Source organism: Ambystoma mexicanum, chromosome 12 (assembly GCF_040938575.1).
Source record: "Ambystoma mexicanum isolate Mex_15411 chromosome 12, UKY_AmexF1_1, whole genome shotgun sequence".
Taxonomy (NCBI): domain Eukaryota; kingdom Metazoa; phylum Chordata; class Amphibia; order Caudata; family Ambystomatidae; genus Ambystoma; species Ambystoma mexicanum.
In genome coordinates, this window is record NC_090936.1 from 1,063,391,476 (window position 1) to 1,063,413,546 (window position 22,071).

General features: G+C 44.3%; 1 protein-coding gene across 5 annotated transcripts in view; it reads left to right on the forward strand.

Moving 5' to 3' along the window:
• MEST (mesoderm specific transcript) overlaps window positions 1-22,071 on the forward strand; it is a 272,991-nt gene that overhangs the window by 241,501 nt on the left and 9,419 nt on the right. For 2 of the 5 annotated variants that reach the window (XM_069629618.1, XM_069629617.1), the window contains exon 11: window positions 18,224-18,316. The exons of the other annotated variants lie outside the window; for them this stretch is intronic. In XM_069629618.1, the coding sequence (XP_069485719.1) occupies window positions 18,224-18,246 (23 nt within the window). In that variant the 3' untranslated portion in view covers window positions 18,247-18,316. Of the gene's footprint in view, window positions 1-18,223; window positions 18,317-22,071 lie in introns of those variants that run through there. 5 annotated transcript variants of the gene reach the window in all.

Here is a 22,071-nt window from a genome sequence, read left to right on the forward strand (position 1 = left end):
CTTCTCCATGACTAGCAGCGGAGGACAGTGAGATGATTTATATTATGGGGGAAATGTGTGGAGTCATTCTCCTAAAGTGTGTTAAATGTTTTTCCTCTCACTCTCCCTACTGTGAAGGCTGAAGCCTGAAGAGTTAGAGGTCGTTGGCGACGCTCCAGAACACTTGAGTGCGCAAAGTCGTTGTCGAGAGCTGGGATGCTTTGTCGAGCTTGGTCGCCGATGATAATATGAAAAATAATGATCTATATTAATAGAAAAAACACAAATGCTAAATAGCTAGTGACTAACACCGAAATACTATAACTCTGTTTTATTAAGCCATTGGGTTGATCGCATTTCACAATCTGAGGACCTCAACACGTGTAGGAGCATGGATACTGTACACATCACAGTACGGATAGTATTGCATACACACCCTGTTGACATCCCTTTTCTCAATCGAAAATAAGTCATGTAATAAACTGCACGAACCACTAGATGTCGGCCTATGCAATGCATGTGAATCGAAGCAGATACATGCATCAGAAAGAAAATTACAGTTATGTTTGAGATATATACACACAAAACACGTGTAACACCAAACTTTTATCATTCATACAAAATAGGCATTGTTAGAGCATGTTTGACATGTGTGTGTTTGTTGATCTCTGTGGCACCACAGTCCATTTATTCCTTCCCATCCTCCTCAAAATCACATTACAAAGTGCAGAGAAATGCATGGGCTGCATTGTGCACTCTGTAATGTGATTGTGAGATAGGTGTGGAGAAATGCATGGGTTGTAGTGACAGGCATACCTCTATCTAAGTGGCAATGCAAGTTTCCTAGAATCTAGACTCTAGAAATCCATGTGCTCACAATCTGCTCAAACTGAGCCACAGCTGTCTTTGGGGCAATCCCTTAATTCAGTCCACTACAGTCCAATCAAATTCCATCCACATTATTTGAATGACATATCATGTATACAATGTATAAGCATCAGAACAAATAATAACCAACATCATGTCAGTTGCACCACAAGGAGGAAAAAGAAAAAACAAATAAAAGTTACAATTCTTTTCATGGTACTGCTATTTTTGTTTCATATCTGCTGCTTCATGCGTACCTCTCTGTGTCCTATGCTGCATATATGCATATAGGGAATTTAAAAGACTCAAGCAGAGTACTATGAGGAACCAATCTCAATGTGTACAGAGATCAAACATGCACGCAAGAACAAATACGTCAACACTATCAAAGTCCACAATAGAGACAAAAGATCAAGTAGTAATACAAAGAACAGACAAACCAGGAGTCAGTACAAGATCAAAAGTAAACAAGCCATGAACAAAACATATTTAGTAGTGAGTCCAGTGTTATTCCAGTTGTGAGAGTGAGCAGGCCGTTTGGACCCGTGTTACCAGCGGATCTGGCTGTGCCTGTCCACGTGTATGGCGTGTATGTCCACTCTTATTCCAGTCCTAGTCCGGGCGAGACAGGCGTGACTGCAATAATGGAATTTGAAGATCCGTGCAACGTAGGAAGTCGACCAAATACAAGAGCAAACCCGCGTCTCGTGGGAGGACCCGAGATGCCCGTGGAAACGCCAGTGACTGACGACCAGCGAGGACGAGGAGAAAGACAAAAGCGGGACTGCACGCTCTGCAAGCTTTGCAGGCAACTCACCAAGTAAGTGAGAGGAATGAGCGACATGAAAAACATTAAAGTGTGACCAGCGAGACGCAATTGAATGTGAGAACAGTAGAAACGCGTACCTCTGTGAACTTTAAAGCAACTGCATTGATTGCGAATCTAGACGTAACAGATGCTCAGTTGCTTGAAGCCGGGTCTTTTCTACATCCGGCTTCAGGAAACATTTTACCAGCAAAGAGTAATGAACAAAGGGACGTGTCATTAGACATGTCACCAGATGGAATCGTTATTGACGCAGACACGAGCATGGCGTGCATTATGGCAACAGAGATGCCTTACCCTGCAAGCTGTGAACGGAATGAAGTGAACTTAGCAAATGCAGCGGACGTGGTGAAACGTAAAGACCAAGGAAACATAATTGACCACAATGCAACAGAAAGCACGAGAATAGTTCTCAATGTACAAACAATGAATGCTGATCTAACCAGTAAATCGAGTAACGCCAACAGTGAAACAGCATGTTGGTCACAGCCAATAACAGGAGCAAAACACATGCTAATACTTCCATGAGAGACTGTTGCATAAACAATCAAATTGGAATAAACGAGTACGGAAGCAAATGAAAATAACATGGAAGGAGAACGCTTAAAAGGGACTACGCAAGGAAAGTCGCGGTGAAGACCACAAAAGGAAAACTCAATACGGTGGAAGAAATGGAACACACAAATGGATGTGGAATTGGACGTGCCCAACTGCACAAGTGAAACGCAGATTAGAGAGATGGACAAGCAATCACTTAATAACAATGATGAGTCAATGATTATAGAAGAGGTCTTTGAAAACAATGACAAAGACGAGGACACACAACACACTCCAAACGTACAGGACACCGGGAACATTGGGACTAAACATCCTTTCACAAGGAATCCAAATGTCAACTCTGTTAACCGGCAAATGGTGGAAAGCGTGACGTGTAAGTCTGCAAGAAATTTCAGTATCAGATGAAATAAGAAATTGAGCAACGCTCGAACTTCATAGAAAAAATGAAACTGAGAGACGCCTGGACAACAAGACCACACTAACAAGCTTTAAAAATTCAACTCCCGGAGACTTCCTCTGAGCAAACATCATCAAATTCAAAAAACAATAACAGCACAGGGTATCAGGTTGCCGAGGAGGGAAAGCAACTAATATATATCGGTGCAGAATACACGAGTGAGGCTATAATAACAAACGGTGAGCAAGAGGTGCACGTGGGACACACATTGATCTTATTAAACATGCATAGAGTTCAAAGGAAATCAGAAGACAAAATTAAAAGAACAAAAGATGACCTAACAGGATCAACAAATTCAAACAAATGCCCACAGAGAAAAGAAGACTTGGACCATCAAAACGGAACTCTAGAAATACAGGACGAGAATAAATCAATAACCCTCAATGCAGAAGAAAGGGAAATGAACATAACCCCCATGGACAAAACACAGTTGTCCATTGCTGTCGGGCTACAGATACATAATAACGTCATGGCTGCAATGACTATTTCATTAGCACCATATACCAAGCTATATGAGATGATTATTGAAAGCATCAAAGATAACTACACTGCTTGCCATGTTACACAGTAAATTGATACATCTGCAATCTTTTACATCAAAAATTGAAGAATGTCTAAATCAAGAAGCTGAAGCATCAGCCTCATGGCAGAGGAGATTGTGTGATCTCGCAAGCAGTGACCAAGGAGAAAAAACCACCATTAGGTCTGCTTTCATGGCTGCCATAGAATGGATGGGAGAAAATCTGCAGACAAGAGAGTGGGAGATGCAGAGACCTGGTCAAAGTATACAACAAGGAAGCAACAGAAAAAATAGAGACCCCGAAACCTGACAGGGATAATGACCAGGGAAGAATTACACCGAAACCCCCCCTCAAAAGTCGACAACAACTACAGAAGATGAAGCGAATGAAAGATCAGAAAGATTTCAAACAGTCAACAACCTAACTCAATTGGGAAACAACACGGGACAAGGCGAGAGCAGGAGACAGAAACAACTGAGAGGTAGAAAATCATCACAAGTAACTGAAAGTAAGGATAATCATAAAAGAAAAAAGGAGAAACCGCGAATAGGAAGAGCGTCTAATCGGTTTTTCGTACAAAAGATGCACAGCTGATGAAAAGTAAACAGCAAGAGGAGAATGTGGAATGAAAACAAGAAGCAAAAGCAACACCTTCAAAGAGAACATCAGAGGAAATAAACCCAAGAACATAAATATAACAAAGAGGACAGTGAATGGGTCTTGGGCATTCTTATGAAACCTCAAAACGCCACCACGTCAAAAATCAGAAAGGTCTAAAGAAGAGGCAAAGGAATCAGAAATAAGAGGCCAAACAAAGTAAAGCAGTAATAAAACTAGAAGAGTATGTTACTACACAAAACTTGATTGACGATGCATCGCATTACATTGAGATAAGCTAATCACAATTTGAAATGGAAAAAGTTGAAGAGACGCAGGTTGAACAAGAAACACCAATTGACAGTCTAGTACACTAGCCAATCCCTACCAAGCAACGAGCCACGACAAGGATAGAGACTGCAAAGACTCAACAGATGAAACACCATTTCTAACAATGGCACAAAACGAAATAAAATTAACAGGTGGGAAAAGAATGCTGCAACAAACCAGTCTATAAACCTGGAATCCAATAAAACCGGCAGAATGAGCACAAAAAAAAACATGGGTTGCTGGGATCTTACCCAGCTAAAAAACATGAAAAACATTAACCTAAAATTATGTTGGAAAATATGTTTAAGAATCGACACCAACCTAAATCGGAAAAATGTAATACACTTGCTGCATTATATACCATCCCTAAGGAAAATCTCGTCAAATGACATTACCATAGTAGAATATATTGATGGAAAAAAGAGCAGACACAAAGGGATTTTACATCTAAAATTTCATAAGGTCAAAGAAGAAATGATGAAGGGAAGCACAGAGTTGTTTCGGTTAGGATTTGAATTGAACGTACATAACTCAAAGAAAATATAAAAGTGCAAATCAGAACATTCAAGAACGCAACATAAAAAGACAAGCAAAAGAGACGGATCATAAGGAAGAGGGCAGCGAAAGAGAAACGCCGAAAAGAAAGTCTATAAAAGTGACATTTGACAACGAAAGAAGACGGAAGGGAACTCGAAAGTGAGCAGTGACAAAACAGAACAACCACAAAAAAGGAACGACTGGTCATGGCTGGAAAACTCATTGAACAAGACAAAAGAGGATGACACCTTAATCTCCTGGAATATAAGAGGATCCAGACACCTGCTTAATCAACTGGAGCAACAATTGAAGAGAGCAAAAATAATATGCCTCCAAGATACATGAAAATCCAACATGTGAAAGCCATGAAGTTATAATAAATCCACCAAAAAAAGGTAGCCGTGGAAGACCCTACTGGGGGGGGCTGATAATCATGATAAAGCGAACAGCAGATGTAAAGCTAATCAAGTATGAGAATCCAAATCCACATATACAGTGGGTATTATTACAAGTCAAAGATCACGACCAACAAACAGACTCACAAACAATGTTGATCAATACTTATTGGAACCAGGCTAAAACCAGTACAACAAAGATACTGACTGAAATCAGCAAAATAGGGGAATCCCAGATACTAGAGGTGTCCAACAATAGTCGTCTGGGCGATCTAAATATAAAATGCCTTAACAAACAGGGATTCCCCAGACTTAAACAACTAAGAAAAGGCGAAAAAGACAACTCAAAGTGGGTGCAGATGGCAGATGCACACAATTTATACATGTTGGATGAATGGCCAAACAAAGGGTGATACCGCAGGCAAGGAACACTGGTCAAACGGGATCCAGAAGTCAACGATGGACTACATATGGATTTCTAAGAACCAACTACATAAAGTTGAACGACTTGACATACTTTCTCAACACGTTAGGGACTACAAAATATTAAGGTTAAAATGGGCCAGGAAAACGAAAAAGAGACCAGGGATAAAACATAATTATTGGAGATAAATCATGGGGGAAATCGACTAAGGTTAAGAAAAACAGACCTCTTGACACTAACAGATAACTATAGTGAACAAATAAGATGTGGGACTAACAATGCCTCCTACGATTCCTTGCTAAGTGCTTACAGAACAACGAAAACTGGCATGAAGCTGCCTTTACTTGAGCCAAAACATCTCTATAGTGAACTGGTTGTTAAAAGAAGGAAGCAATTTAGGCAGGAAATCACACAAATGAGGAAAGGTGTTGGTAACGGAGAAGACCAACTAAGTCAAATTAAAACAAAGAAGCAATACTATAAAAACAGGTTGACTGGGTTTAAAAAATGAGACCAAGAGCAAGGGGAAATGATGTTGAGGGCAATGAGAACAACATGAGACATGTGGGTGCTCAAAAACAACTGGACTTACCATTACTCCAAAGTCTTTGGTACTAAGAGCAGGGAAGTAATAGATCTAAAGAACAAGAGAAGCCACCCCTGAGTATTGAAGACAACCAACTTGAAAAATTGATAAAAGGGTTAAAATGATTTGCCGGCTGAACCTAACGGTTTAACAAACCTGGAATAAAAAAGGATCTGGCAATTTGGGCATTGCCGATTGCAATAATATTCAAAAACATCGAGGAACGCAGACAAATACCAACATCGTGGACCAAGTATAAAGGTACCGATTTTTAAAAAGGGCCGGTGAAAAGATCCATCAAACGACTGGCCTATAGCGTTACTCAACGTAATTGGAAAACTGTTTGCGTCAATCCTGCAGATCAATCTTTCAAACTGGGCAGAAAAACCCCAATCATAGACCACAGACAGACAGACAGGATTTACAAAGGGGAAAGGGACGGAGTTAAACCTGTTCATCCTATCATTATTGAAGCTAAACATCATGCAAACAAAAGGCAAACTATATCTAGCCTTTATAGACCTAAGGCACGCCTTTGATGGGGTGAACCGACAAAAACTATGGTTAAAACTACAGAAATGGCACTGCCCCGAACAGATCCTGCAACCCATCAAGGCCCTTCACGAGATGACTAAAGTGCAAGTCAGATTAAATATTAAAGGAGCCTTAACTGCAGCAATTGTTACTAAGAGGAGTCAAGCAAGGTTGCCAACTCGATGCAAAACTTTGTTATATATATAGCAGACCCGCCAGAAGCACTGAGTCAAGCTACTTATTATCCTCTGAAAATTAACAACACTGGGATATTGGTTTTCTCCTATGCCGATGATCTGGTCCTGGTAGAGCAGACGCAGATTGGCCTACAGCATCTACTGGATCAACTCCAAACCTACATGGAGTCAAAAGACCTCTGGCGTAAACGCAGATAAATCTAAAATGATGACGATTGGAGGGACCCAAAAGACCAGAGTAAAATCATTCAGATGGAAAATCAGCTTAGCAAAACTTGAAATAATCAAAGAAATTTGCTACCTAGGAATAGAATTCAAAGAGCTCCAGTTAAAAATAAAAATGCTATGTTCACAAGGAGCGATACTAAATGGGCATTATGCAAAATTTTCTCTAATGCCCCTGCGGACATTTTACATCCAAAAAGTGATACTGATTATCATGTATGGAGGAGAAGCAGGTCTTAACTTGTCATGGAAGAATTGGTCAAGGTTAGAAAGTAGGTTCTTGAAACCAATTAGTTACCAAGGTGCCTCCCGATAGCTGCCTTAAGAGCAGAGATAGGGTTGCAATCTCTGCATTCGACAATACAATGGAAGTCACTAGCGCTGCTGAGAAAAATTACATTGAACGAGTCAGTGATCGGATATAAAATTCTCTCAACAAAGGGGAATGGAAAGAGAGCAGTGATTCTGAACAGATGGAAGGACAAATGGAGCCAACACCTTGCGTTTATGGTCTTTGCATCGAATGAAATGCATTGAAACACAAATGCATCGATGTAAATCCATCGAATGGAAATGCATCAAAATGCTATCTTTTACATGTAAAAGTACGTATCCATCGAATATAGGGATGGACAAATTTCAATGGATTATGTGCTTTTAAATGTAAAAGATAGCATTTCGATGCTTTTATTTTCCACGCTAAAACCTTACATGGAGCTGTCCAGTGCTGAAATCTTGGTACTGGCCAGCTCCTTGTAACATTTTAATGTTTATTGTATATTGGGGGGGTTCCCCCCACCAACCCCCATGCCATCTCCCCTTAACCCTTACTCGAAGCCCAACCCTAGCCCTAACCCAAACACCAATCTAACCCTTGCCCTAACCCTATTTCTAACCCTTGCCATAACCTTAACATTAAAATCCATTGAATTGTATTCAATGAAAATGTATTTCGATGGAAAGTATTTTCAATGAATAAAATTCGATGGAAAGTCCGGATACCAAAACCTTGAACACCCAGACTCCTCAATAGATGAGCTAATTGAGAACCCTGAAAAGTAAAAGAAAAACTAAAGAGACGATTGGATAAACACACAAGCAACAAAACTAGCCTACAAAACGCAAAAGAATGTAGCAAATGAACAAGGGAAAAGAGACACAATGGCCCTCATTACGACCCTGGCGGAAAGCAACCGACCTGACCGCCATAGCGTAAATAGCGTTTCCGCCATGGCACGACAGAGTAAAGTGCGGCTAATTCTGACCCATCGGGCACGAGCACTACGCCTTGGCGGAAGTGCAAAGTCCGCGATGGCGGAAATGTCCCCAAAACGCCCCTCACCGCCGTCGTACGGCGACCTAGGTGCAATTCCGCCACCGGACATAGCGGTCACCGTAATGAGCGGCAATCGGAAAATACGGTGACCGTAAATATACGGAAACGGAAGCAAAAACATGGTCCCGGAACGGGAAACAGCACGCCGTACACCTATAAAATCAGAATATTCACACAACCATTAAAAATACTACCCTGAGAGACATCCCAACCCGTCATCCACCCTAGTGAAACCAAAACAATGGGAAAAGTAGCGAAAAAAGCGTGCGACCGCAAGCGGCAGGTCCACTTCTCACGTGAGGAACTCACGGTGCTCACAGAGACCCTCCAGGAGAATGCTGCCGTCGTCTTCTCGACGCAAATGACCAGGACGGCACTTGCGAACAAGAAGGCCATATGGGCCCTGGTGACACAGCGGGTAAGTGCGGTGGGGACCGCACCCCGCAACCCACAGCAATGCAGAAAGCGATGGGACGACTTGCGGATACGCGTACGGAGCATACTATCCGCCAACCGTAACATTGCCACAGCTACCGGGGGAGGATCGGAATCACCCATCAAGTTGACCCCCTGGGAAGAAATCTGTGCCTCCACCATTGGAATGGAGACCATAGAGGGAGTCGGAGGGATGGAGAAAGGAGTGCAGACATCCGAAGAATCAGGTAGGTGGGCCAAATAAAACTATGCTAAAACCACAATGTCCAATCATGTGAAGTACCATGTGTCCACATAGTGCAACAGAAACACATGTCCAGGAGAACGTCCACTTACATTGGCCTGATAGCGGACATTAAAAGTCAAATTAAATAAATAAATAATTAAAATTCCTAAAAACACCCTCTACACGTGCAGCAGGCACCCCCTAACTGCAGGCTGCAATACAACTGCACCCTCAATCCACACAAAAATGAAACCACCTCCAAGGCCCTGACCCAAATCACCCTCAGGTACCACCCCAATGCATGTGATACATTGCCATTCCAATTTCCACAGACCCATTAATAACGCTCGCCCTCCTTTACTCCACCACAGGGTCCGATTCAAACGACGAGCTCCAGGACACCCCTACCAGCACACCTGCAAAGAGGGCCAAGACCAACGGCCAAAGACCCTCCACCTCAGCTGCACGGATCAAGACACGGCAGCAGCACAAATCAAGTGGCAGCACACAGGAGGGGACTCCAACAGGTACCCCAGCAGCCAGCATGGCCACAACACCACCACCACCACAGGCCCCCCCAATGGATGCCACAGAAGGCACTGCTTCTGGTGGCAGCAGCACCATAGGTGACACTGCATTAATGGCAGCATGCTCCGACACAGAAAACGGTGATGTCGATGTACGATCCATCCATGACCTGTCTCAATCCCCCTGTTTGTTTCATCCCGTACACCATGAGGATACCACGCAGGGGCACTCACAAGACGACGACTGGCCATCCCCCACAAGCCCTGTGTCAAGGCAACATGAGGTGATCAGCCCCTCTGTGACACCACCGGAAATGGCCATGGCCCAGCAGAGGCAACAGTCCCTCGACCAGGTGATCGTGCAACAGCAGCAACTGGCCACGCTCCTCAAGGACCATGCTGATGAATGTGGGGGTACCAAGGCAGCCATAGAAACATGTACAGAGACACTAAGGGCAGAAATGGAGAGAAGCACAGAGAGCCTGAGAGTACAAATGGAGAGAAGCACCGAGAGCCTGAGGAGGGAACTGCATGCGACGGCCAAAGACGTATGTGCTGAACTTGCCGCTGTGCGCCGTGTGCTCACTGAGCTCTCACAAACCCTTAGGGACATGCATGGACGTGAGCAGGCAGAGACATCATCCGTTGCAAGTTCCGTCCAGGGCAGCCCCCAACGTAGATCTGGGAGGAACCTGCGCTCCACAGGCAGGGGTGCCCCTGATACCCGGAGAGGGGGCTTGCAATAGCGTCTGCCCACTGACAATGAGCATCTTTGGACACTGGTGTTCGGGGGGAGGTAGGAGGGTGGAGGGGGTGTGTTGGGCTTACTTGGGTGGCGGGTCGATGGGGTGTGTAACACAATTTCACATATGCTATAAACATTTCACAATCATCCAATGAGATGTGTGGACATTGATCTTTGTGTACGAGGCCATCATAGGCGTACAGTCCATATTGTGCATGTTCCAGACACACACAGTGCCACAAGTCCCGTGTCCATGTATCAGCCACCAGGCGTGAGTGCTAGAAGCATGAATCTATGATAATCTGACGAATTTCACGGCCCTCCTGTGCCTCGCGGACTCCTTCAGGTTCTGCCACATCCCCACCCACATCATGACCATATTCAGGTGCTTGCAGTTCTGCGTCAGGGGGCATGGGCACATTTCTACGTATGCACATGTTGTGTAGCATGACACATGCCATGACCATCTTTGCAACCTTCTCATGGCGGTACAGGAGTGCCCCGCCAACCCTGCTGAGGCAGCGGAAACGACCCTTCAGTAGGCCGAATGCCTGTTCTATGACTACACGGGTACGTGAGTGGGCATGGTTGTAGTCCTCCTCATGCTGGTTCTGTGGGTTCCGGAGTGGTGTAAGGAGCCATCTCTTCAGTGGATACCCGGCATCACCTGTATGTGGACAATAAAGGATGTTTGAGGAATGACATTGCTACGTAAGCACCCCCCCCCTTCCTGCCAGGTCATTGCCGCATCACATACCCCACATTATCATGCATGAAATGAGACTCACCGAGTAGCCAGGATCTGTTCCCTGCATGTCGCTCCATGTAGCGTGGTATTGTAGAGTTCCGTAAGACCATGGAATCATGGGTTGATCCAGGAAATCGGGCACAACAATGTGTAATGATCCTGTTTGAGTCACACACCATTTGTACATTAAGAGAATGATATTGTTTTCGGTTGCGGTACTGGGCCTCCATGGCATGTGGGACAACCAATTCCACATGGGTGCAGTCGATGGCACCAATGCAACCCGGTATGCCGGCAAGTGCATGGAATCCCACTTTTGTGTTCGTAATTTCCTGCTCCGAGCGTGGTAGAGAGATGTAGTCGTCTGCGTGCTTCAGGAGGGCATCAAGCACTTGCAATAGTGTCCGTGACAACAGTGGCTGTGAAATGCCATGCAACTGTCCGACTGTGTGCTGGTAGGTGCCTGTGGCCAGGAAGTGGAGTACAGACACCACCTTCAGTAGGGGTGGGATGGCGGTTGGGCTATCTATCATGCTGACAAGGTCAGCGTGTGTCATGTCCACAATGGCGGTTATGGTGTCCCGGTCCAAACGGTAGAGGGTGTGGATCTGCTCATCAGTGAGGTTGAACGGATGTGCTCGGAGGCGTGGGATTGCGGGCTGCCTGCGTGGTGGTAGTGGCTGTGCTGGTGGGCCTTGCTGGCCCTGCCTTGCCCTCCTCCTCCTCCTGCGTCTCCTCTGTGCGGCCGGTTGTTGTAGTAGTTGGTGTTCGTCTTCTTCTTGAAGTTGGAGTACTTGCAGTGCTATCAGGTCCCCCAGGGCCAACATCGCTAGTCCTGCCGGTAGCATTTTGGAGTGGGTGTGGTTGTGGGAGGGGGTTGGGTGTGCAATTTATGTGTTTTCAAGCTGTATAGCCTCCACCTGTGGTGATTCATTCCACCTGTGCAAGCTGCAATCCCCTTTGGGCGAGCACGTCCCGCACACAACGCTGCAAATCGACGCATGGCATCTTGCTATTACAATCATGTATTTCATCCCGATGGCAGTGAGATATTGCTTCATATGTTAATTCTGCTATGGTCCCATTGTTTCACATACTATCTTTGCAGTCGGGAACAAACTTGTGAAGGGTCAGTGGAATGTAGTACTCGATTAACGGTGGACCCTCATGCAGCGCTGTACCGCGGTTCACCGACGGGCGGGGCGTCCCATTTGTGAGTGAAGCCAGTTGCCATTTTCACACACTGCCGCACTAAATGGATGGATTTGTGATTTCAAGCGGTCACAGATGCCTTTTCGACGTGATGTTGCAAATGAGGAATTCGAAGGACAGCGCTTTCGGTTTCCAGCTAGCGGCGAGGAGACGCCCACAGGTCTGACTGCAGATAGAAAGTTCTATTGTTTAATGTCCTTGGGACAGGGGCCATGCCGAGAATGCAATGATTGATATGAATAGTATGGGATGCGCAATAGCGTAGTGGAGGATAAGGCAGGATGTTCCCAAATACATGTTACTTCACAACACTAGAATTCCGGCCTGGAGCACAGTGGATTTTGCAGACTGCATTAAGCACAGATTCAATGGAAATTTCAAATGTTATGTGAGTAAATAATCAGGCGTTTTTATACCGGGATGAGGGAATGATGTATGGATGCATGGACAGATGATTTAATAGAGAGTCTGCCATGTACATGGCTCTTTGGAATCTATCAACTTCCTCTGCGCTATGTGATGCAGGGCTGCCATAGTGGGACCATCGTCTATCTGCCCTTGTTGAACCCTCCCTGTCTCGACGCGCCTTCAAACACTTGTGTCTATGCACGTTACTAATCCCATCTAATGGATTCTGTTTTAACAGACGCATGCACACTAACACTCGTTTGTAATAGTGTTTTCACCTCGATTTATATAGTTATGATTCGCAAGTGATTTTTGGGTGCGAATAATCCTTTTGAGTGGGCTAGCATGCATATGGCTGTGGATTTAGTGTGATCTTTGAAGTGAGTAATTCAAATGGAGTTCAGATGCCCATACTATTCTTTTTCGTTTCATTTGGGTGACAGGTATCTCCTCCCCTTTTGCCGCTGCCATCTGTATGCCACTCCTGCAGATGGCTTTTACTCCCGACACCTGCTGCTTCGTGTTAATCAGTGGAGCACCATTACGATCTTATGGGACGATCGCCAATGGCCCACATGCCCTTACGCAGTACTAGTGGCTAGGAGCAACATTTCGAGCTTTCAGCTGGACTAGTGCCTACCTAATGGGACGGCCCTGCGGTTCTAGGCGCTTCAATGTTGCCTTTTTGAACGTGAATGTAGCCCCTGTGTACCATGGAGGAACAGGGCGTCACACAAGAAGAAGCTGGTCATTTATTGCGGATGCAACCCACAATTATGAGATATGATTTGGAGTTCATTACCTAATAGCTGTATGGCCCGGGTGATTTTGTTGTGCATTAAATTTTGATTATGATATTGACCGTGTAGCGTTATTCTTTGCAAGTAATGTAGCATATTCCTATTTGTGGAGCGATGTATTGTGAGGAGATCTGCTTTGGGTTCGGCCTTCTGAGTATAGTTGCGTGGTACTGTACTGGGCGCGTTTGCCTACGAAGGCCAGTAAGGTCAGGGATAGGGGCAGCAATTATGTCTGTTTTGATGATGTCATGCTCATGGGAGGGGGATTAGCTTTTGTGTAACAGATGCCGGTCAGCCAGGTGGATTGGTGGAATGATGTGATTTTCAGAATATGGCTGGTCACAGGTGCCTGTGTTTGCGTGCGTTTCTTGGAGGGAGACTGAGGTCATGTCCATTGGAATAGCTTCTGTATTCGTGCCATCTGTGCCCTGCTGCTCCCATTGGCCCCTCTTGAGATGTGCCTGGCTGCTCAGTCACTCTGCCAACTTGTGTGGTACATGCTTATGCTGATGGTTGGTTTGTTTACTGGCAGGAGTACAGGGCTGGTGCAGTCTCACTCAGGATACTGCTTTGTATGTTGCCTTACACTGGTGTCAAGCGATGGGGGGCCTGTTTTTGTTTCTCAGTTTTCAGTTCATGTTGCTGTACTTGAAGCTTCACATGCCTGTGCTGCATCAGTACGGCAATGGTGCCATGGCTAATATGGATGGCCACTCACAAGGCACTTGGAGCCCCTACATTCATTTGTTCGTTGGCATGCATGGGTGACTTGTACATTTCACTGGTTGCATTGTGTGACTTCATTGCACCTACGAGGAGTTATGCAATGTGGCCAGGGAGTGGTGTACAGGCACTCAGTAGGGCCTTTTACGGTTGGTTTGCGATGCCGTACTTCTCACCATGGCGGAATGGTACTTTCCGCCATGCTTGATGGCGTTAGGTACATGTCCGCTAGGGTCAGAATTCCCGTACCGTTGCGCCATGGTGGTAATTACAGTTTCGCAGTGCGCGCGTGCGCGTACTTGGTGCAGTTAGCGTTGGCGTTCACTACGGTGTCGTTAATGGCATCGTACTTTACGGTGACGGGTCATAATCGCACCGAGCGGTATTCGATGGCGGTATTGCATTTCCGCCATCGTTTTTCGATTTCCGCCAGGGTCGTAATGAGGGCCAATGCCGCAATACCTGATGAAATTTCCCAGCAAGTTTCGTCGAACAAAATTGCTGCAAATAAGTCTAGATGTATATCCAGCAAATGAATACCTGTACACTGGAGGAAATCGAGGTGTGAATAACGGGCAATGTAGATTCTGCCAACTCCAAGGAACATTGGAAACTGTAAAGCACTTGTTACTATTCTGTACAGCCATGAAAGCAGACGGGATGCAATTTCTAAACAGGTTTCTAGAACAATTCACAACAAGAACGATTGAAGATTGGTGGAGAAAGTTCCTACAAGGAAACGAATCCTGACTTGTGTGTGTGTGCGTGTAGGTATAAACCTACTGGACGAATTAACGAACCAACAAGAAAGAACAGTAAGGACCCCTTAGAAGAAAGATAACCTAACGGATTGAAATGACTAAGTCTTTGGTTGCTCTTATATATATTTAAAAGACCGGAACAAGACTGTTATGACATGAGAACCAAGAGAATTAGATGAACAATAAATGTGAAACAGGAAACATAAATGTGTAAAAGGTTTTTATTTATTAAACCAAATCACACACAAACATAATATATATATCTGCCCTTAATAAAGGGTTATCATTTGGTCTTTCTAACATTTTTGACTATTTTACGATCAATGAGGACCTCAACACATTTTGTAGAAATGTGAAACTTCAAAAAAGTTTGATCTCCAAAGTAAAAAGGAAACAGGCAGGACTATTAGTCCATCTCTGACAAAAATTACGGCAGATCTAGCAGATAATATAATTACATTAATCTGGACTCAATTGGAGATACATTTACAATGGAAGACCTAATACAGCAACAAGACATAGATCCCTCTCAAATAGAAGATAGCAACCTAAAACGGTCATCAAAATGTATGCCACAATTCCCACCAAACAATGCCATAGAAGCATTCAATAAAGCGCTATGTGCAGATTTGAGAAACCTCTATCTAAATCAATTGCAAAATATGAAGCAACAAAATCTTTCTAAATCTGAGACCCAGTCAACGCAATACAGAAAAATGAGGAACTGATAATAAAGGCTGCAGACAAGGGAGGAAAGATAGTAGTCGTGGACAAACAAGACTACACACAAGAAGCCAAAAAAATAACTTGACAAAAAACATTGCTATGAAAAACTAGCATCAAACCCATTAAAGCATATGGTACAAGAATGGAAGGATCGAAGTAAAAATTGGCACACTCAAGGTCTTTTGAGTGATGAAGAATTTGATTTGCTTAATGAACCATAGCCCACATTATCAATGATTTATTTTCTCCCAAGAATCCATAAAATATTCCACACCTTTCCAACCTTAAGACCGATAATCAATGGGATAGGACCCCTTACTGAGAAAATCTCGGAATATATAGACGTATTTTTGAATCTACTGGCACAATGCCTTGCCTCCTACATAAAGGACACTAAACATGTCATACTGCAGACAGAATCAATAATGTGGCATGAAAACTACAGGTTGGTTACCATGGATGTAACATCACTTTACACTTGCATAGAACATGACAAAGGTATAGTAGCAACAGAACATTTCTTAAAATCCAGATCTGTCTTTCTTTGATCAGAGCAAAATGGTAATTAACATGCTAAAATGTGCACTGGCCAACATCTTTTGCTTTGACATTGACATCTATAGAGAGATTCGAGGAACAACCATGGGGGACAAATTTGCCCCTTTGTATGCCAATCTATTTATGGGTTATTTCGAATTGGAACATGCTGGGACCCACAAGTTCTTCACAGACAAAATTGTGTACTGGTGAAGACTCATCGAAAATAATCTGGAATGTTGACAAGAATTCGCTCCTGGAATGCACTAGGTATCTTAACTTCAACAATTTAAATCTCAAACTAATTATGGAAGAGAGTACTGAAAGAATAAACTTTCTGGATTTGGAAATTTATGTTCAGCATAAGGCAATACATACAACAACGTTTATTAAACCGACATCTGTGAATAGCACGCTCCATGCCGCAAGTAATCATCCGGCACATAACATCAAAAACATCCAATACGGAGAGTTCTTGTGTATAAAAAGGAATTGCAATGAAGAGATGGAAAATGAAAAACATCTAATACAAAGCAAAGGAACATTTATTGAAAGAGGCTACTCGAATACAATCTTGAATACAGCCAAAAAGAAAGTATTACAGAAAGACAGAAGCGAACAACTAGTTAACTAAGAAAAAGCAGAGGAACGTATAACATCAAAGCATGGAAAAATAAGCTGTTCACCACTACAGCTCTGACCAATATTATATGATTAGAAAAATACCCCACAAGCACTGGATTCTCCAATTCTCATCAATTACATAGATGGGGAAACCCTCACTAACATTCAGAAAAGCAAAAAGGCTAAAATCCATCATTAGTCCAAGTTATGTGAGAACCCAGAAACACAAAACTGCAACAATTCAGCCACTCCAGAACATTCCAAAGATCGAAAGCCTTTACAAATGTGGAGGATACAAAATCTGTCTGCACATTATGGACAAACTAAGAGATTCACGTACCTAACGGAAAAAGCAAAAGAATTGCGGATTTCATCAACTGCAATATACAATGAGTGGTTTATGGAATAAAATGCATTTGCAACAAATGGTATGTAGGGGGCACAATCAGAAAACTTAAAACCAGAATCTTGGAACACCTGAGAGCAATCAAAAATAAAGATTCGAAATACCCATTGGCAACCCATTTCATTTTGGAACACGATAAAGATAGAATCCGCCATCTCAGTGGCAGGTTTCGCAACTATAAGAGACCATGAGAGGAGGAAACTACACCCAAAAAAACTCTGACAACTAGAATCAAAATGGATAACCCTTATGGACAACTGTCAGAATGGCCTAAATAATCAAACATTTTCACCAGAACAGCAACACATAATTTTCGTGGACTGCAGAATTTAGGAGTATAATTAAATTAAAATCTATTCTAAACCAGCCAAAATTTAATATTTTTTTTATGCTGCCTTTTGTGCCGTGTCATCAAATTTCAGAACTTGATGACATCATCACGCTCAATTCCGAGTGTGATGACATCACACGCAACCTCAATTCCGCAAATAAAGCACTTAAAACCTAATTTCAATGCACAGCCAGGGAGAGAAGGACACATTCTCTTCCTCAACTGCCTTTTGCCTGAAAAAGTAAGTACTAAAGACAGGGCAGCCAGGATGTTTTGTTTATAGTGACCTAATCTGTTATCTTTGCTCTGTAAATGAAAAGGCTAGTTTGCCTTAAAATGTAGACCATATCTACAGGATTAATGTATTTAAATAGCATTTCCTGGTAATTTAGTAATTAGACCAGTTACCTTACTACCAAATAGTTGAAAAGTAAATTTGAAATAGATGCAGTACCTTCTTTCATATGCCTATTTTATAGCATTCAATGGAAAACTATGGATTGTGATTATATGGAGCTAACATAACCCAGGTTCCTCATATAGTTTCAAGATCAAACATAATGAAAACACAAAAAGATTATATTCATATATAGCAAACCCACACTAGTCTTCACTTTTCTTTCCCACCTCAACCACAACCCACAGCTTTCAAGAAATTGGAAGTCTAACTAAATAGAAATCCAAAGCATAAGGATTAAAGCTGAAGCGCCAACAAGATCAAGCCAAAACACTGGAAGGGTAAGAGAGTCAACATTGAATGCCATATTGTTTAACCTTTTCACAGATTTTCATCTCCTTTGGATTTATTAGCATACTTTTTACACTAAGTTACTTTATTAGTATTTTTTCTAATATAATTTTTTCTTTACTTTCAGAAAAAATGATCTTGATTTAAAAATTATTTACCTGCTGAAGATCCACATGTTAAGTGGTGAAACGCGTGTTGAGGTTTTCTTTTTTTCACGACGGAGACTTGTATCATAATAAATGCACAAAAATGGAAATCTGAATATTGTCATCCTTTGCGCATGAACAACGAAGATCAACTTTTTCTGTTATTGAAGGACTGTTGAGCAAACACAACAGTGTATCTTTGTTACAAGCGACAGGGAAATCCCAAACAAAATTAAAACTCAACGAGAAAGGGAGTGAATGTTTGCAAATTCTTTTCAAAGCATATAGGGATTGCCCTGAAGACGGACAAGGTCTGAAATGCATAGGCGAACCCATGTTATATGAACACTGTCCTCCCCATTTTTGAACATTAGATATTTGTGCACTATTTTATAGTGGCCACAAATATATGACCTACCTTCAGTCATTCGGCCCATGAAGTGTGTGTCAGTGGAGGGCTTTGCCACTACTTTATCTGCTCCTACGCCTGTGGCTGACTCATGACACAGCCCTCTCTAACCTTCATCTTTCCATCTCCAACACTCTGGACGTCCTTGCCCCCGTCATGAGAATCCATCTGAAGCCTACCTATAATTGCAACTCTTGGTATGGCTCCGACCTCGCCACCCTGAAACGTAAGTGCAGGGTGGCTGAGAGGAAGTGGAGGGCTTTGCCGCATCCTCTGACAAACTGGCCTGCCGCCTGCTCCAAAGGCAATACAGACTCTCTGTCCTGTCCAAGAAGAGAGTCCACATCCAAGACCGCGTCTCTGCAGCCTCTAACAACACAGCCAAACTCTTTAACCCTTCTGCAGTTTCCTCATCTCCTGTTCCCCCCAGGCCCTCTGTACAGCTCTGGCTTCTCACTTTACTACTAAAACTCAGGACATCCTGTCCTCTCTCTCCTCTCCCTCTTTAGGCCCCCCTCTGGCCACCTCTCCCGCCCCTCTTCCTTTCTCTGACAACACCTGATGATGTTTCTAGACAAGTCCGATTTATGAAAGTGTCAACCAAAGAGGTGCTTCCCTGCTCCTGCAGAACCATCAAGGACCACATTGGCACCATCGTTCCAGCCTTGGTCGATTTCTGCAATCACTCTTTCGCCACTGGATCGTTCTCCCTCCTCAAGCGCTCCCTTGTATACCCCCCTCCTTAAAAAGCCTTCTGACGATCCCACCTGTCTGGCAAACTATTGCCCAATCTCTATCACTCCTCTCCTGGGCAAACTCTTTGAAAAGCTGGCCATCTCCCAGTTTACACACCACACTGAATCTGTTAGGTATATCCATGACCATCAGTCTAGCTTCAGAGCAGCCAGAGGCACAGAAACTGCTCTCCTGAACACCTGTGAAGATCTGCGCTCTAATCTTGACTCTAACCTTCCTTCTGTCCTCATCCTCCTTGACCTTTCCTCCGCCTTTGACACAGTAAAATCATGCCACCCTATTCAAACGACTCTGAGAACCTGGGCATCGTAGATCAGGCCCTGGAGTGGTTGACCTCCTTCCTCCTTGACTGACCCTCCCAGGTCCAACTTGGGTCCATTCTCTCCATCACCTCTCTCTTCACTTGTGGTGTTCCCTAGAGTTCTAACCTCTCACCCTGGCTCTTCAATGTCTACCTGGTCCACCGGATCTCTACCCTCTGCTCTAACTTTCAGTGTTATGCAGATGACACTCGGCTCCCCTCAGCATCCTCTATTCCCTCACTCATTCCTGATTGTCTATCCGCGATTCAGGATTGGTCCGCTTCCAATGATCTTTTCCTTAATGCCTGTAAGATGGAGATCCTTCTCATTGGGACTCCTGCTCCCGCTTCCCCTCTCAATCTGGCAGCCCTCCTTGGGCCCTCTTTGTTTGTCCTCCTGTGAGGACAAAAACCTTTGTGTCATCTTAGACTCCACTCTCTCCTTCTCTCCTCACATCACAGACCTTGCCAAGAATGCCCACTACCAGCTGCACCTCCTCAGAGGTATTCCTCCCTTTCTCACCTTCCCCCAGAAGCTCACTGTCTCCAGAGCCCTGGTACTCTAGGCTGGATTACTGCAAGAGCCTCTTTCTCAATATGCCTTCCTCTACTATACGCCCTCTGCTTCTACTAATCCAGAACAGCACTGCAAGACTTGTCTGTGGCCTCAAGCCCAGAAACTGTATCTCTCCAGCTCTCCCAGTGGCTGCAAGGATCAAGTTCAAAACCCTCTGCATCGTCCACAAGGCTTTTTTGGGGCTGGGGCCCGCACTACATCCAACTTTCTATTCCAAAATACCTTTGCTCAGATACCTCAAACTCTGAGGGTGAGACGCTTCTCCAGGCAGAGAGTTGGGGGTTGATCTCTCTCCTCTGCAGGTGCCTCCCTGTGGAATGGCCTCCCTACCCCTCAAACTTGAGCCGGACCACCTGAAGTTCTAGGGCAGCTCAAGACCTTCCTTTTCTCCTCTACTTTCTCTCTCTCCCCTGATGACCTACCAGTTTCCTGTGCCACTTCCTGTGCCACTGGGTACCAGGTTCCTCCTTGACCAGTCTCCCCTGCACTGCCTCCTTGCCACCGTGCGCTTAGGGTCTGTAACTGTTACCCACAGTCCCCTGCCTCCTTGCACTTACCCAGAGCTGTGTTGCCCTGGCTGCACTCCCTCAGAGCAATGCTGCCCTGTTTACGTCCCCCCCCTTCCCTCTCCCTGGCACTCCCCCTTACTATCTTCCCCCTTGTCGCGCCTAGGTACACTTTTGTACAGGTGCATTATAAATGACATATCTTATCATGCGTGAATATTTAGTAACTGTATTACGGACCATGTGAATGGATTGAACTCTACAGTTGTGGCTCAGTTTGAGCAGATTGTGAGCACACAGATTCCTAGATTCTAGGACACTTGCATTGCATACATTACCCGTGTGCCCAGGGTTTTCCCGCAGTGATTCTAAATTTGGATTATTTTATATAAGTTAAGTACATAACACTTAATGGGATACCAAAGGGTGGGGGCCCACCTTTTCTAATTTGTGGTACCTGGATTATATAAATAACTAAGGTGCTTGTTAGTCAAAAAGGTACGCTGTCCAAATAGTAATTCGAGGGGATTGGGTCCTCCGACGTATTCCATATCTATGACAGGTAATGTCCACAGCTGTGCTGCTTCGGAAAATCTTTGGTGTCTGCGTCCTGCGTCAATGCGCCGTCCCCGAGGACCTCCTCTGACGGCCGACGTCACCCGATGTGATAAGTAGGACGTACAACGTCCATAGCTTCAGTTCTGTTTTTTCCACAAACGTGTTCGCTTAGTGAATCTCGGTACGCCTCGACTCGTTGGAGTTTGCTGTTTTCAATTCTCGGTTCGTTTTGTTGTGAAGACCTGTTTGTGGCGATGGCTTCTTCGTCTTCAACCCCGCGTCCGGGCTTCAAGAAATGCAGGGACTTTGGGTCCAAGATGTCGGTCACGGACTTGCACGACGCCTGCCTCTGGTGCCTCGGGGAGGCCCCCCGATACGGACGACTGTGTCGACTGCCAGTCTCTCACGGCAAAGGCCTTGCGGGAACGCAAGAAGAAGCTGGCGGTAGGCCAGGTGTCTAAGCCCCGGAAGTCGAGGTCTGCGGGGCTTTCG